The sequence below is a fragment of the Daktulosphaira vitifoliae genome, unplaced genomic scaffold, assembly GCF_025091365.1.
Source record: "Daktulosphaira vitifoliae isolate Bord-2020 unplaced genomic scaffold, ASM2509136v1 Scaffold_1, whole genome shotgun sequence".
In the NCBI taxonomy this organism is placed as follows: Eukaryota; Metazoa; Arthropoda; class Insecta; order Hemiptera; family Phylloxeridae; genus Daktulosphaira; species Daktulosphaira vitifoliae.
In genome coordinates, this window is record NW_026099572.1 from 61,233,913 (window position 1) to 61,248,123 (window position 14,211).

General features: G+C 25.6%; 1 protein-coding gene across 5 annotated transcripts in view; it reads right to left on the reverse strand.

Annotated features, from left to right (window-relative positions):
- Positions 1–2,383: 2,383 nt before the first annotated feature.
- LOC126895545 (uncharacterized) overlaps positions 2,384–14,211 on the reverse strand; it is a 78,170-nt gene continuing 66,342 nt past the window's right edge. For 2 of the 5 annotated variants that reach the window (XM_050667526.1, XM_050667525.1), the window contains exons 2-7: positions 9,648–9,722; positions 9,450–9,570; positions 4,986–5,012; positions 4,075–4,101; positions 2,767–2,826; positions 2,384–2,702 (exon numbers count right to left, since the gene is read on the reverse strand). In XM_050667526.1, coding sequence (XP_050523483.1) covers positions 2,572–2,702; positions 2,767–2,826; positions 4,075–4,101; positions 4,986–5,012; positions 9,450–9,570; positions 9,648–9,692 — 411 coding nt within the window. In that variant the 5' untranslated portion in view covers positions 9,693–9,722 and the 3' untranslated portion in view covers positions 2,384–2,571. Of the gene's footprint in view, positions 2,703–2,766; positions 2,827–4,074; positions 4,102–4,985; positions 5,013–9,449; positions 9,571–9,647; positions 9,723–12,446; positions 12,514–14,211 lie in introns of those variants that run through there. The other 3 variants (XM_050667524.1, XM_050667528.1, XM_050667529.1) reach the window with 3 other exon arrangements.

Here is a 14,211-nt window from a genome sequence, read left to right on the forward strand (position 1 = left end):
AAAAAGTATATCTATTGATAGTCGTAATTGATAATAAACAATTTGTGACTGTGATAGCAATATCATAAAAAACCAATTAGCTACCTGTATTTGTAATCCCTTGTGTATTATACCTATATATTAACTCAAAAATTTGAAATTTTAAATGTTTATATCTAATAAACAAATTAAGTTTTATTAAAAATTCAAATGTCATTTATTATTGAATTAAAAACTCAAACATTTTATTAAATTAAAAATATGTGTTACCATTTAAAAAAACAAAGTTGACACCCTTACCAAGCATAAGGAATGAACTTAAAAAGTATTACATAGTTAATAATTCAAGAATAATGTGTAACTAAAGATAGTAATAAAAAAAAAATTTTTAATTATTATTATTCTGTAAGTAATTGAGTGGGTTATGATAAAAAAATCATTCTGTATATATATATGTATATGTATTTTTAATCAGACCCTATGTCAGATCACAGAAAAAGATTTAAATTAGCAAATTTTCCACGAACAGTTTACTTTTGAAAATTTGGTCGCATGGTAGATCTAATAATAGGGAGTTGTAGACTGTAAGGTTTCTCACCCAGGCGTACGTTGAAGCGATCATGAATCGCAGAGAATCGGCCGAATGCCAACAACAGTGGTAGCCTGGCTACCCCGTTCAGGAGAATTTGAGATGATAGTTTAAACCAGCGTCTTAGAATATATTTGTGTTGTATGTTTTTGTAAATTTTTAAACCCCCCTTTTAGAAAATTCTGTCCCACTTACAACGGTTCCCACTTTGGTATTCGACTAACGGGAGATGTCACGTCATGTTGTGCTTCGAGCCAACTTAATCAAGAGCCGAATAACAACACGACGGTGCGGGTCTTTCAGAAGTAATGTCTAGAGAATGTCAATCAGAGAAAAAAAAGGGGTTTTAAGAATTTTACCTAGTGATGGGCATTTTCGAATATTTTAAACTATCGAATAGATTTTAAAAATATTCGAATGGGCTAGCGAATGGTTTCAAAAAATATTCGATTAGTTCTAACTAAAATTTTTATTAAGTACACTTAATTATAATAAGAAGATAATTATCTTTTTTTTTAATTATAATTAACGAATACTTAAAATAAATTATTATACAATTAATAACAGTAAAAACTACTATTTTATTTATTTTTAGTTTGTAAGTCGTTGGTAAAAACTGATAAATATGGGTTGAAAATTAAAAAGCAGTTCTTTTTTCCGATGACTAATGATGTATTTTCAGTTTTATCGGAAAGGTTCGTTCNTATTTTCAGTTTTATCGGAAAGGATCGTTCTATGCGCAACAGAAGTATTCGTAAATACTAAAGTCTTATTTTACACTTAATACCTTGTATACTGTTCTTAGTTTATCATTACCTGCTCGTTGTCATATAAAGGCATAACACCGATAAAGAGGACAGCGCGTTTTAAATTTTTACATTTATAAAAGTGGCGACAACAATAAATACTGCTCCTCTTTAAATATTATATGAACTATTTTTATTAGTCGCTTAATCATTGAACACTTAGCGTAATAATGTATAGAATACAAATTATAGATTTTAATATTTTTTTCTAAAATTATATTCACAAACATTTTCTAAAGTTTTTTTTATTTGCTTAAAAAAATAAAATAAAATAATTTACTAAAATTCATTTTTTGAATATAAATCATTCTTAATTCTCAAAATAATCATTTTACAAAAAAAGGTTTCGTAAAAAAAAATATTTCAAGTTAAATTTTTTAAAACATTGGTCTTATGTAAAATTATAGTCAGATTTATAGTTTTGCTGTTTTAATAACACTAACGACTAAATAAGATTGTTTAAAACTGTTTATTCAGGGCACTACGATTATAAATAGGATACAATTAATAATAAAAAAAATTAGTGATGGGCATTTTCAAATATTTTAAAAACTATTCTTATGGAGCTACCGAATAGTTTTAAAAACTATTCGAATAGGCTATCAAATATTTTTAAAAATATTCGAATGGAGGTACCGAATAGTTTTTATAAATATTTGAATATATGTGTAACTATCGAATATTTTTACTATTCGAATAATTTTTGAATGACTATCGAATAGTTCGAATAGTGGACTACTATTCGATATTTCCCATCACTAATTTTACCATGACTTTGAAGTAGTTAACGTTCCGTTTCAGTTATACTTCCAATACTATAGAGCACATCCATTTGCGATCTCTGGTGAATTTTGGCGGCGAATTACTCAAAAAATCCTCCTTAAGTAAGACAAAATTTTGGTGTCTTAATCTCATCAAAAATTAACCTAGTTTACACTATAATGAATTACTGTGAAAGATATTATTTTATTAAACTGATAAAATAGGAAAAATGATTTACACATATGCATTGAAGATTTTTATATTCTTATAATAGAAATATTTATTAAAATATTAATATAACATTGGATTTATTTTGATAAATACATGTTAAATATATTTCCTCAAATAGTAATGTGAATATATTCACATTATATATGTGAATACTTGTGAAGAACACAAGTAATATTTTTTTATTTATATTAGATTATAATTCTATTAATCACACATACCACAACACATATCACCACACACATCACACACATCACGACAACTATTGAAGCATGTTGAAGTTGCACTGGTTACTTTGTTCACACCTTCTTTTATATTATCCAATTGATCATTGCTAACTAAAATTATTTATGTCAACATAAATAATGATAAAACATGTAAATTGAGGAGGTAATTACACACCTTTTTTAGTACATTTTATTACTGAGTTTGCAACATCCAGTGTTTTTTTTAATTTAGAATCTAAAATATTAAATAATAATTAATATATATATATATAGTATGATTTATCAAGTATACTATCCCTAATTTTATCGTTAAATAATAATTTCATCATAAAAAATTATAGATTAAAATTTTATTTATTTATTTAAATCATTGTAAATAAAAATTAATTGTAAGAAAAAATTATTCTTAAAATATATTTTAAGGTTAACTATCAAAAGTTAAATGGGAACCTATTATTTTTGCATAGAATTCAATAAAGAATAGTCTAAATAATATTTAGACTAGTAGATAAGTAATTTGTTATTATTATTTTTTGAAATATAGTTATTTGGGGTAGTTTTTAACGCTCTATTTTTACTAAATTGCACAGATAAGAAATTATATGCGTTGAAACTTTGCTTACCAATAATTAAAAATTATAACAACTCAAAAAATGATAATTTAAAACTGTTTATAGACCAGAAAAAATTTTATTTTAACAATTTTCCATGCAGTATAAAAAAAAGCAATAGTTTTCTACTTAAATTTTAAATGTTACCCTTAAATTAGTGGCCAAAAATAGTTTTATAATACCTCATACAACTATATCTCAAAAAAATAATAATAAAAAGAACTTATTAAATCATAGTGTATAAATAAGATGATCGGTTTATCTTGCGCCACGTGATAACAAGCAAAATAAATGCAAAATTGAAAAATAATTTTTAATTATAGTATTTCTCAATTCATCACGTATAATAACATTATTGATCATTCCTAATAACTTATAGCAGTGTCAACTTCATTTGTTTTAACATCTAAATTTTTGTACAAGGTATTAAGAAATTATAAGTAATTTAAAATATAGACTGGAGATAAAGCACGGTTGCTGCTATTTTATCATTACACATTTCTTGACCGCATTCTTCTTCTGGCTAGATACAAAAATTAGAATAACTTGCAAAGAACTGATCTAAATATTGTTATCGACTGATCATTTTTTTAATTAAATAATTTTCTGTCATTTTAAAAAATAAAATAAAAACTCCTATGAATTGATTCTAAAAAGTAATTAATAACTGATAAAAAAAGAAATATATACATGTATAACTAAACTGATCAAGTTTTAATATTTTAGTACTGTAATTTTGAAATTTATTTTGAAAATGATCGAGTTGACTTTTGATCAATAGAACAATTTCGTGAAAGAGGAAACGGAAATTAGTTCAACAGACAAGTCAAATAAAAATAGTTGAATTCTGGTCATATATTCACAAAAATTACCTCCATTCTTATTTTTTGATGACGATTCTGAAATATTTCAATAAAATCTAATTTATAGCTCAATTAAGAAGAAAGGTATTAGAACTTATAAATATATAAAAGTATATTTTTTTCATACATGTAAAGGAAAAATTATAATTTATATGATTTAGCAAACAACTATTTTATTATAATTAAAGGACTAAAAATACTTAAATTTTGTTTCGAGCACATAATGTTGTTATATTACAAAAATAGCTACAATTTTATAATGGATTATCTTTGCAAGAAAAAGCCAAAAATTAAAAACGAGTAATTGAAAAACAAGTAGCAACTCTTTATGTATACTTAATGAAAATTAAATACTTCACTGCATCTTTTGTAATATATAACTTGAAACAAATAATTAAGAAAGGGTAATTCAAGTAGACATCCTTAAGCTTTAATTGAGTCTCTTAAAAAAAGCATTAACCATATAAACTTGAAATTTGTTGGAACCGCTACTTGATATATTGAGTCCACTTTGTAAAAGATGATTAATTAATTAATGTTTATTATTGGAAGAATTATCAATTAATAAAAATAGAAAGTCAAATTGACTTTTAAATTTAATTGAGCTAGTTCAACTAATTACGAGCAAATTATATTATACACGGAAATTTATGTACAACTAACGAAATAAACCATATGCCAAATTTCATTTATCATTTTTTTATCTATTGCAATAAAATTTTTTTTTTATTCATTATGATAAAACGATTATTCTGTATATGTATAAATTAATAAAAAGGGTTAGGAATGATGGTATAGAAGTAATGCAGAAAATCTTATTGATCTATAGAGCAATTTTATGTGAAGGAAAAAATGAATTCGTTCAATAGTTAAATAAAATAAAAATAGTTCAATTCTGGTCATATATTTACAAAAATTACCTGCTTTCTTTTTTTTTGATGACGATTCTGAAATATTTCAATAAAATCTAATTTATAGCTCAATTAAAAAGATAGATATTGAAGCTTATAAATGTATAAATTCTATATACGTATTAAGGAAAAATTATAATATATAAAATTAAATTTAGTTCCATAATTAAGTCAAATAAAAATAGTTTAATTCTGATCATATATTTACAAAAATTACCTGCTTTCTTTTTTTTTTAAGACGATTCTGAAATATTTCAATAAAATCTAATTTATAGCTCAATTAAGAAGATAGGTATTGAAACTTATAAATATATAAAAGTATATTTTTTTCATACATGTAAAGGAAAAATTATAATTTATATGAATTAGCAAACAACTATTTTATTATAATTGAAGGACTAAAAATACTTAAATTTTATTTCAAGCACATAATACAAAAATAGCACCATTGTGCATATTTAATACATCACTACATATTTAGTAATGTATAGCTTAAAACAAATAATTTTATGTTAGGTAAAGTAATACTAATAGACAATTTTTAAGCTTTAATTAAATCTCTTAAAAAAAAATTACCAAATAAATTTAAAACTTGGCAGTAATGCTACTTGATAACTTGATTCCGATTGGTAAAAGATAAAAAGTAATGTTTATTATTGTAAGAATTAATAATAAAATAAAAAGATATTCATACCGAATGAGTTTTTAAATTTAATTAAGCTAGCTCAACTTATTACGATCAAATTACATTATATACAGAAGTTTATATACAATTAACGACAAAAAAAACATTCCTAATTTTATTAATCACTTTTTTCTTTTGCTATTGCAATTGAAATTTTTTTTTTATTCATTATGGTAAAAAGATAATTCTGTATATGTATAAATGAGTATTGTAGGTTAGGAATAACTGGTATAGGTGAATTGTAAAAAATTTTATTGATTAATAGAACAATTTTATGTAAAGGGAAACTAAAATTAGTTTAATAGTTAAGCAAAATAAAAATAGTTTATTTCTTATCATGTATATAAAAAAATTACCTGATTTCTTCTTACTTGATTTGGAAGCTGAAATTTTCAATAAAACGTGATTTGTTACTCAATTAAGCAAATAAGTAATGAAATTTACAAATGTGTCGTTATATCACAAAAATAGTTTCAAATTATAAATGGATTATCTTTGCAATGTAAGGCCAAAAATTAAAAACGAGTAATTGAAAATCAATTAGCATATTTAATGAAAATGTAATACTTCATAATAATTTTATGTCAGATAGTGCAAGTACACTTTATGCTTTAAATAACAAAAAAAAATATCTTTCCTAATTTCATCTTTCATTTTCAGTTTTTTCTTTAGCTTGAAAGGTTACAATTATAATAAAAAAATCAAATTATTAACTGGTAACTTTCACAGCGTTATGAACGTAAGAAAACGTGTGCCATTAACTTACTGGGCAGGACAATATATAATTAGACTACTGTAGGATTTTTAAAGAAAATTAGGCATAAGTAAATTTTATATTTTTTAAAATTTGTAAGAATAAAAAAAATATTATATCAAATAAAAGTAAAATACCTAAGGTTTCTATTTCAAAAAAAAAAAAATTTTTTATATGTCAATTTTTGAAAAGTTAAGGTAGTTTTAAGAAAAAAGCGGTAGTACAATGGAGTTGCGGTACAGTATAGACACGGTATAGTTGGGACAAGTGTAGATGATACCTGACAGTGATTGAAACATTATCACAAGAAATACTTCGATGCAAATCTGTAGATAGTGTTTAATTTTTAAAATTTGAAGATTATTTCAAAAACAATAATAACTCTTATTCACTTAATTTTATCCCGATTAGTTATTTGTTAGAAAGTTATTTTTCTCGACTTAAATAAAGCAAAACAATTTAAATAAGTTAAACTTTCTATGTAATATTATTTTGATTTATATAATATTTATAAAAATCATTGTACTCCCCTTGTCAGGTATTTTAAAATAAAATACAAAACACAGAATTTTAACACAAAAATAGCATATTTTTAATACGGTAGTTATTTTCACCATGAAGACAAATCCAGAGATCAATTTTTTTTTTTAATTAAAGTATATTACATAAGCTTTATTTTGAGGTATATATAAAAGTGTCAGTCTTTTCGGAATATATTCAAAAGTTAAGTTGAAAAAGTTCTACTTTCTATACTCATTTTTAAAGGTTTGAACCCCCCTATCGGAAATGGCCCGATTTGAAAAAAAAAGTATGTCGAATGAAAGAGGTATATATAAAATATTTATCATTAGAATAGAATTAAGTCATACATTTTTTAAAAAGTTATAGCAACATATTGTTAAAAAATGTAAAAAATAATATCAAGAATTTTTTTACAAAAATAGTATATTTTTGCATACGGTAGCGATTTTCACCACGAAGACAAATCTATTGTCAAATTTTTTTTTTTTTAAATAAAGAATATTTCATAAGTTTTAATTTAAGGTATATATCAAAATGTCAGTACTTCCGGAACATTTTCAAAAATTAAGTTGAAAAAGTTAATTTTTTGTGAAAAAGTTGCCATTTTGAATAAAATGGCCGATGGGCTGGTAAAGGGCTAAATATTCACAAAAATATGTCAAATGATAGGTAAATACCTAAAGTATCTATAAAAAAAAAGTTATATTGATTTGTTCATTTTTAAAAAAGTTATGGCAGTTTTACGAAAAAAAATTGAAAAAATGTCAAAAATTAGCATTTTTTTAAATTTGTAATTTGTTGGAGAATTTCCCTCATTAATGGTGAACGAGGAAATTTTTTTTCAATATATGAGGGTAATGTCTTCGATTAGATACAATTTGTGATCTTTTGACGTATTGTTCATCAATATCGATCCAGTGAGAGCTGAGATTGAGTGGTAACAGACACACAAAAAAAAACACAAATCATAGTAAAATTAATAATTTTTCAGCTTCGCATTGATGCTAAAATTGGCTTAAAACATTCAACACTAAAATTATACATTGCCATCCTCGAAGGAACTGGAGGTAGTCTTTGCCGACACCACGAAACAATACATAATTCACATAGTTATTATGCGGTCACTCACGAAAATATATGATCAAAAATTATATATATTATATATAATTTTAAATCATATGTTGTTACGCATACAACTAAAAAACAACCACGGTTGGACATTTACACGTCTAATTCCAATACTAGCCAATTTCCGATAACCGGCATATCATACCAGTCAGACCGACGAAGGCGCCTAGAGGTCTTGATCCTTTGTGTGGGGTTAAGATCAGTCGAAATTACAAAAAATCAAGATAATGCAATAATAAATCCACGCTGGATAATTTAATAGACAATGATACGTTAAATGGTGTTCAGTGCATTAAAGAGCTAGTCAGGGTGGAGAGTGGAGAGTTCTCAATTCGATATTCGCCAATCTGTTCATTGATGTATTTATGACACAAATGACACAATTAACGCCCACACACATATTTCAAATTATCAAAACATAAAAAATCAAACGCCATCGCACACAAAGACAGCTCATCCAAAATAAATTAAAATATAACTCTACAAGTATAGAAAATTGAAAGGCTACCTTTTTGTCATGTCACAAACTATTGCAATAAAAAAATGTTTACATATTTATTATGATAAATCAATCATTCCGTTTATGTATAAATGAATGTAGAAAGTTATATATGTAGATATAGGAGTACTAAGGAAAATTTAATTCATCCAAAGAATAATTTAAATAAAGGGGAAATTAAATTTAGTTCAATAATTAAGTCAAATAAAAATAGTTTAATTCTGGTCATATATTTACAAAAATTACCTGCTTTCTTATTTGTTGATNAATTCTGATCATATATTTACAAAAATTACCTGCTTTCTTTTTTTTTTTAGACGATTCTGAAATATTTCAATAAAATCTAATTTATAGCTCAATTAAGAAGATAGGTATTGAAACTTATAAATATATAAAAGTATATTTTTTTCATACATGTAAAGGAATAATTATAATTTATATGAATTAGCATACAACTATTTTATTATAATTGAAGGACTAAAAATACTTAAATTTTGTTTCAAGCACATAATACAAAAATAGCACCATTGTGCATATTTAATACATCACTACATATTTAGTAATGTATAGCTTAAAACAAATAATTTTATGTTAAGTAAAGTAATGCTAGTAGACAATTTTTAAGCTTTAAATAAAATCTCTTAAAAAAAAAATTACCAAATAAATTTAAAACTGGGCAGTAATGCTACTTGATAACTTGATTCCAATTGGTAAAAGATAAAAAGTATTGTTTATTATTGTAAGAATTAATAATAAAATAAAAATATATTCATATCGAATGAGTTTTTAAATTTAATTGAGCTACCTCAACTTATTACGATCAAATTACATTATATACAGAAGTTTATATACAACTAACGAAAAAATGTAAATATCATTTCTTACTCGAAGAAGAGTCGTTTTCTTCGTTGTCTTCGTTACTTTTTTCATTTGTTGTATCCTCCTCTGACTGTTCACTTAATTCTAAACTGGAATTTGAACCAGATGTATAAGTTTCATTTAATAACTGTAACCCCAAAATATTTTCTTTAGTATTTATAGGAAACATAGTTCTGTTATTACATATATAACTATAATTATTACCATAAAAATGAATACGGAAAACAAAACTATCTTGAATAATTGCATTTTGTTTATCTTGGTTTTAATTTTTGTTATCTAAAGAAAATTCATAACAGATACAAGATTAAATTAAAAGTTTTTAAATTTTAAAAAAGTGAGAAAAAATTTGGAATTAATGATTTGGTCATGTTATGAGAAGAGAAGAATCGTAAGAAAAATTTAAAAACAGTTGAAGCTGTAAGAATAGTTATAGAAATAAATGTTGATTGAAGAAGAGGTAGAGCAAGACCAAAAAAGAGATGGAGAGATGTTATTTAATGCGATTTGAAGACAGCTTATGTGAGCGTAGAGGATTTGGGAGATAGTGTCAAGTGGAAGTTTAGTATAAGGGTGGCTGACCCCAAGTAGTTGGGATTAAGACGAGAAAGAAGAAGAAGAAGAATTACATATTATGATATTCAATTGCAAAATTACTAATTTCAATAAACTTTGTGATTATTTTGGAATTAAGAGAAAAAATACCTGGTTAAGCAGATATTTACATATTGATTTGCTCGTTAGAACTTTTTTAATACTAACTAGAGTCTTGCCCCATGAATAGTGTAAGAATACGATTTTATTTTACATTTTATTCAATTCATTACTCATTAAAAAGAATTATATTCTTTCTCTAATACTTAATTTGTATTTTAGCTTCGATGCGAAGCTGAGAAGGTATTATTTTTACTATGATGTGTTTTTTTTTTGTGTCTGTTACCACTTTTCCTCAGCTCTCACTGAACCGATTTCTTTCAACGATACGTCAAGATCGCAAATCGTATCTAGTCGAAGACATTACCCTCAANGGATTTCTTTCAACGATACGTCAAAAGATCACAAATCGTATCTAGTCGAAGACATTACCCTTCAAAATTGAAAAAATTTCCCTCGTTCCCCGTAAATGGGGGAAACCTCCAAAAAAATTACAAATTTAAATATCGCTAATTTTCGAAATTTTTTCAATTTTTTTTACTTAAAGTTGCTATAACTTTTTTAAAAATAATCGAATCAATACAATTTTATATAGATGCATAATATTATTACCTTTCGTTTGGTATATTTTTTTCATAAATTTAACCCTTAACCTGCCCACAAGGGGGGATTTAAAATGACAACTTTTTCACAAAAAATTAACTTTTTCAAATTAACTTTTGAAAATGTTCCGGAAGGTCTGACATTTTTATATATATCTTAAATTAAAGCTAATGTAATTTTCTTTATTATGGCAAAAAAAATTTCGGACTTTATTTTATCTTCATGGTGAAAATGTCTACCGAATGCTATTATTATGTGAAAATTCTCGATTTTATTTTTTACATTTTTAACTATATAATGCTATGACATATTGAAAAGTGTATGGATCAACATTATTTTTTTATGAGAAATAATATTTTTTAATAATCCCTTTTTTATTCGACATACTTTATCTTAATTAGGATATTAATAATGAACTAGCAGATCATGTAGCTTTTGGAATAATCCACTAATTTTTTAAAATTAAACACTATCTAAAGATTTGCACCGAAGCGTTTTTTTTTTATAGTGATTTTAATCACTGTCAGATATCATTATACTTGATCCATCTATGCCACGTCACCACTGTGCCACGACCCCCCTGTGCTGGGTTTTTTAACTTATTGAAAAGTGTATGGATCAATAAAATTTTTTTATGAGAAATAATATTTATATCCCTTCTTCATTCGACATACTTTATCTTAATGAGGATATAAATAAGGAAATAGGATATAGTATAGCTTTTGAATAATCCATCAATTTCTTAAAATTAAACTCTATCTAAAGATTTATATCAAAGCGTTTTTTATGATAGTGATTTTAATCACTGTCAGATATCATTATACTTGACTCAACTATGCCACGTCACCATTGTGTCGCGACCCCCCTGTGCTAGGTTTTTTTTTTAATAGTTTGTCTAGCTTAAAAAAGTTAACATTGTTTATAATTATCATATACTATAAGTTATATGTAATAGAAGAAAAAGTTTGCCCTTTTAACACAGTTTACTCTAAATATCTTTAACAAATTCACATTATATCATTTTTTTATGATAATGAGGTAATTAATGTCAGGTTTCATCTATACTTGACCTAGTGTAATATAATTACACAAAGTATAGCATCACACTCTGTCTATAATATTATTATAATTGTCTACGTTTGAATAACACAATAAATACATCTTAGTAGTGCAAAGAAAACAATTCATAATAAAATTAGGAATTCATGTATATGATATAAAATATATATACAGATTTAGAAAAAACCCAGTACAGGGGGGGCGCGGCACAGTGGTGACGTGGCATAGTTGGATCAAGTATTAGATTAAAGATTAAAATCACTATAAAAAAAAAATATGTATTATTTCTCATAAAAAAATTGTGTTGATCCATACACTTTTCAATAAGTTATAGCATTATAGAGTTAAATATTTAAATAATAAAGTCGAGAATTTTCACACAAAAATAGCATTCGATAGCCATTTTCACCGTGAAAACAAAATAAAGTTTAAAATTTTTTTTTCCATGATAAAGTATATTACATTAGCATTAATTTAAGATTCAATTAATTCAAGAGAAAAACGGACATAAAAAAAAACACATCATAGTAAAATTCATCGAAGCTAAAATTTATATTACAAAATAGTGGAGTTTAATTCTAATGATTTAAGTTATTTAATGATTATATCTACTTTATGATAAAAATTTGTTTAATATATTTTTTTTATCTACAAAAAATAGATAAATAAAATAATTATTGTACTTACTTGTAAAGATGTATAAATTCATAAAACTAGTTCATAAAAAAATTTAAAAATTTAAATTAAATATGTTAAATTTATAGGTGATAATCTGTTAACAAAAATATCTAGTATTAATTTTGTGTGCGTCATTCTGAATAGTAAATACAAATTTATTTAATATTGTAAATATATTTTAACTTTATTAATTTTAATAATTTGTTTCATGAGTCAATATATCTTCATAATATTCTAATATTTTACTATTTATATTATAACCTTTTTTTGTGAATTTTGATAAGATTTTAATGTAAAAGATCCAGTAAGATATTTAATTAATTTTTCACTTTTAATGAGATAACGCAGCCTAACAACAATAAAAGTTATTTCTTAATTAGATAAATTTTATATTGAATTCAGTTTAATCATGTAACCATGATAGGGCAAAAATAAATTATTTTATTACATATCATTATAAAAACAAAGGTTTATATCGAATGAACGCAGTCCCCGGTGGTATTCGCGCGGGTTCATTAACGTTCGTGGTTTTATTTTGTCTTAAGTCTTTGGCTATGTCATGGATAAGGAATAAGGTGGATGGACTGTTTGAATGAATTTTACAATATATAATTATAACAATTAAATTTGTTATACAAAAATCATAAAGTCTTATAAACTCCAATGCGGATAGGGGGGCACTTAATACTAATGCCACAATGGCGCTGATATAAACAAATAATAAATTATAGAAATTAGTAAGTCTTAGAAAGAGGATTAACAAACATTTTACTTATCGGCTAGTTGAAACGGCGGATGATAATGTTGAATATTGAAAGGGCCAATTGAAATGCAAGTAGTAGACTAACGATATGTTGTGAACGGTATTTTGATGTATCTCGGAAAATATATGGACCCAACGGCGATATTTCTCGTAAAAAATGAAATAAAGTGTGTGAAATGTTAACAAAGTCCTATGGTGAATCTGACATGAGTAAAACAAGGGTTTATGAGTGGTATTAGCGTTTCCAAGATGACTGTGAAAACGTTGAAGCTAATGAACGTCCAGGACGCCCCAGTACATCAACAACAAATGAAAACGTGGAAAAAGTAAAAGAAACAGTTATTAACGATCGTCAAGTCATAATCAGAGAAGTCGCTGATGATGTTGGAATATCGATTGGCTCATGCCATGAAAATTTTTCGAATGTCTTGGATATGAAACGCGTACCACTAAAATATGTTCCAAAATTATTGAATTTTGGACAAAAACAGCGACGAATGGAAGTTGCTCAGGAGTCACTTAATGAAGTCAACGACGAAGCAGAATTACTGAAACGCATTATAACAGGTTACGAAAAATTGGCTTATGGATACGACGTCGAAGTCAAGGCTCAATCGTCTCAGTGGAGGCTTTCTGGACCCTAAGACCAAAAAAGGCTCGACAAGCGCGATCGAACGTGAAGTTTATGCTCATTTCAATTTTAATAACATAGTGCATCATGAATTCTTGTCACGAGGTCAAACAGTCAATGAGGAGTACTACCTACAAGTTCAACGCCGTTTGCGAGAAGCAATCCGAAAAAACGCCTGGAATCGTGACAAAATAATTCATGACTTTTGCACCATGATAATGCACCTGCTCACATTTCATTGCTTGTTCGTGAACTTTTAGCCAAAAACAATACTGTAACAATGCCCCCGTATAATCTATGTCTTTATACAAGCATAGATGACATTAAAAGCGTATCTCTGAATGAGCTGAAGGTTATCCCAAAGATTGAGTTTGAGAAGT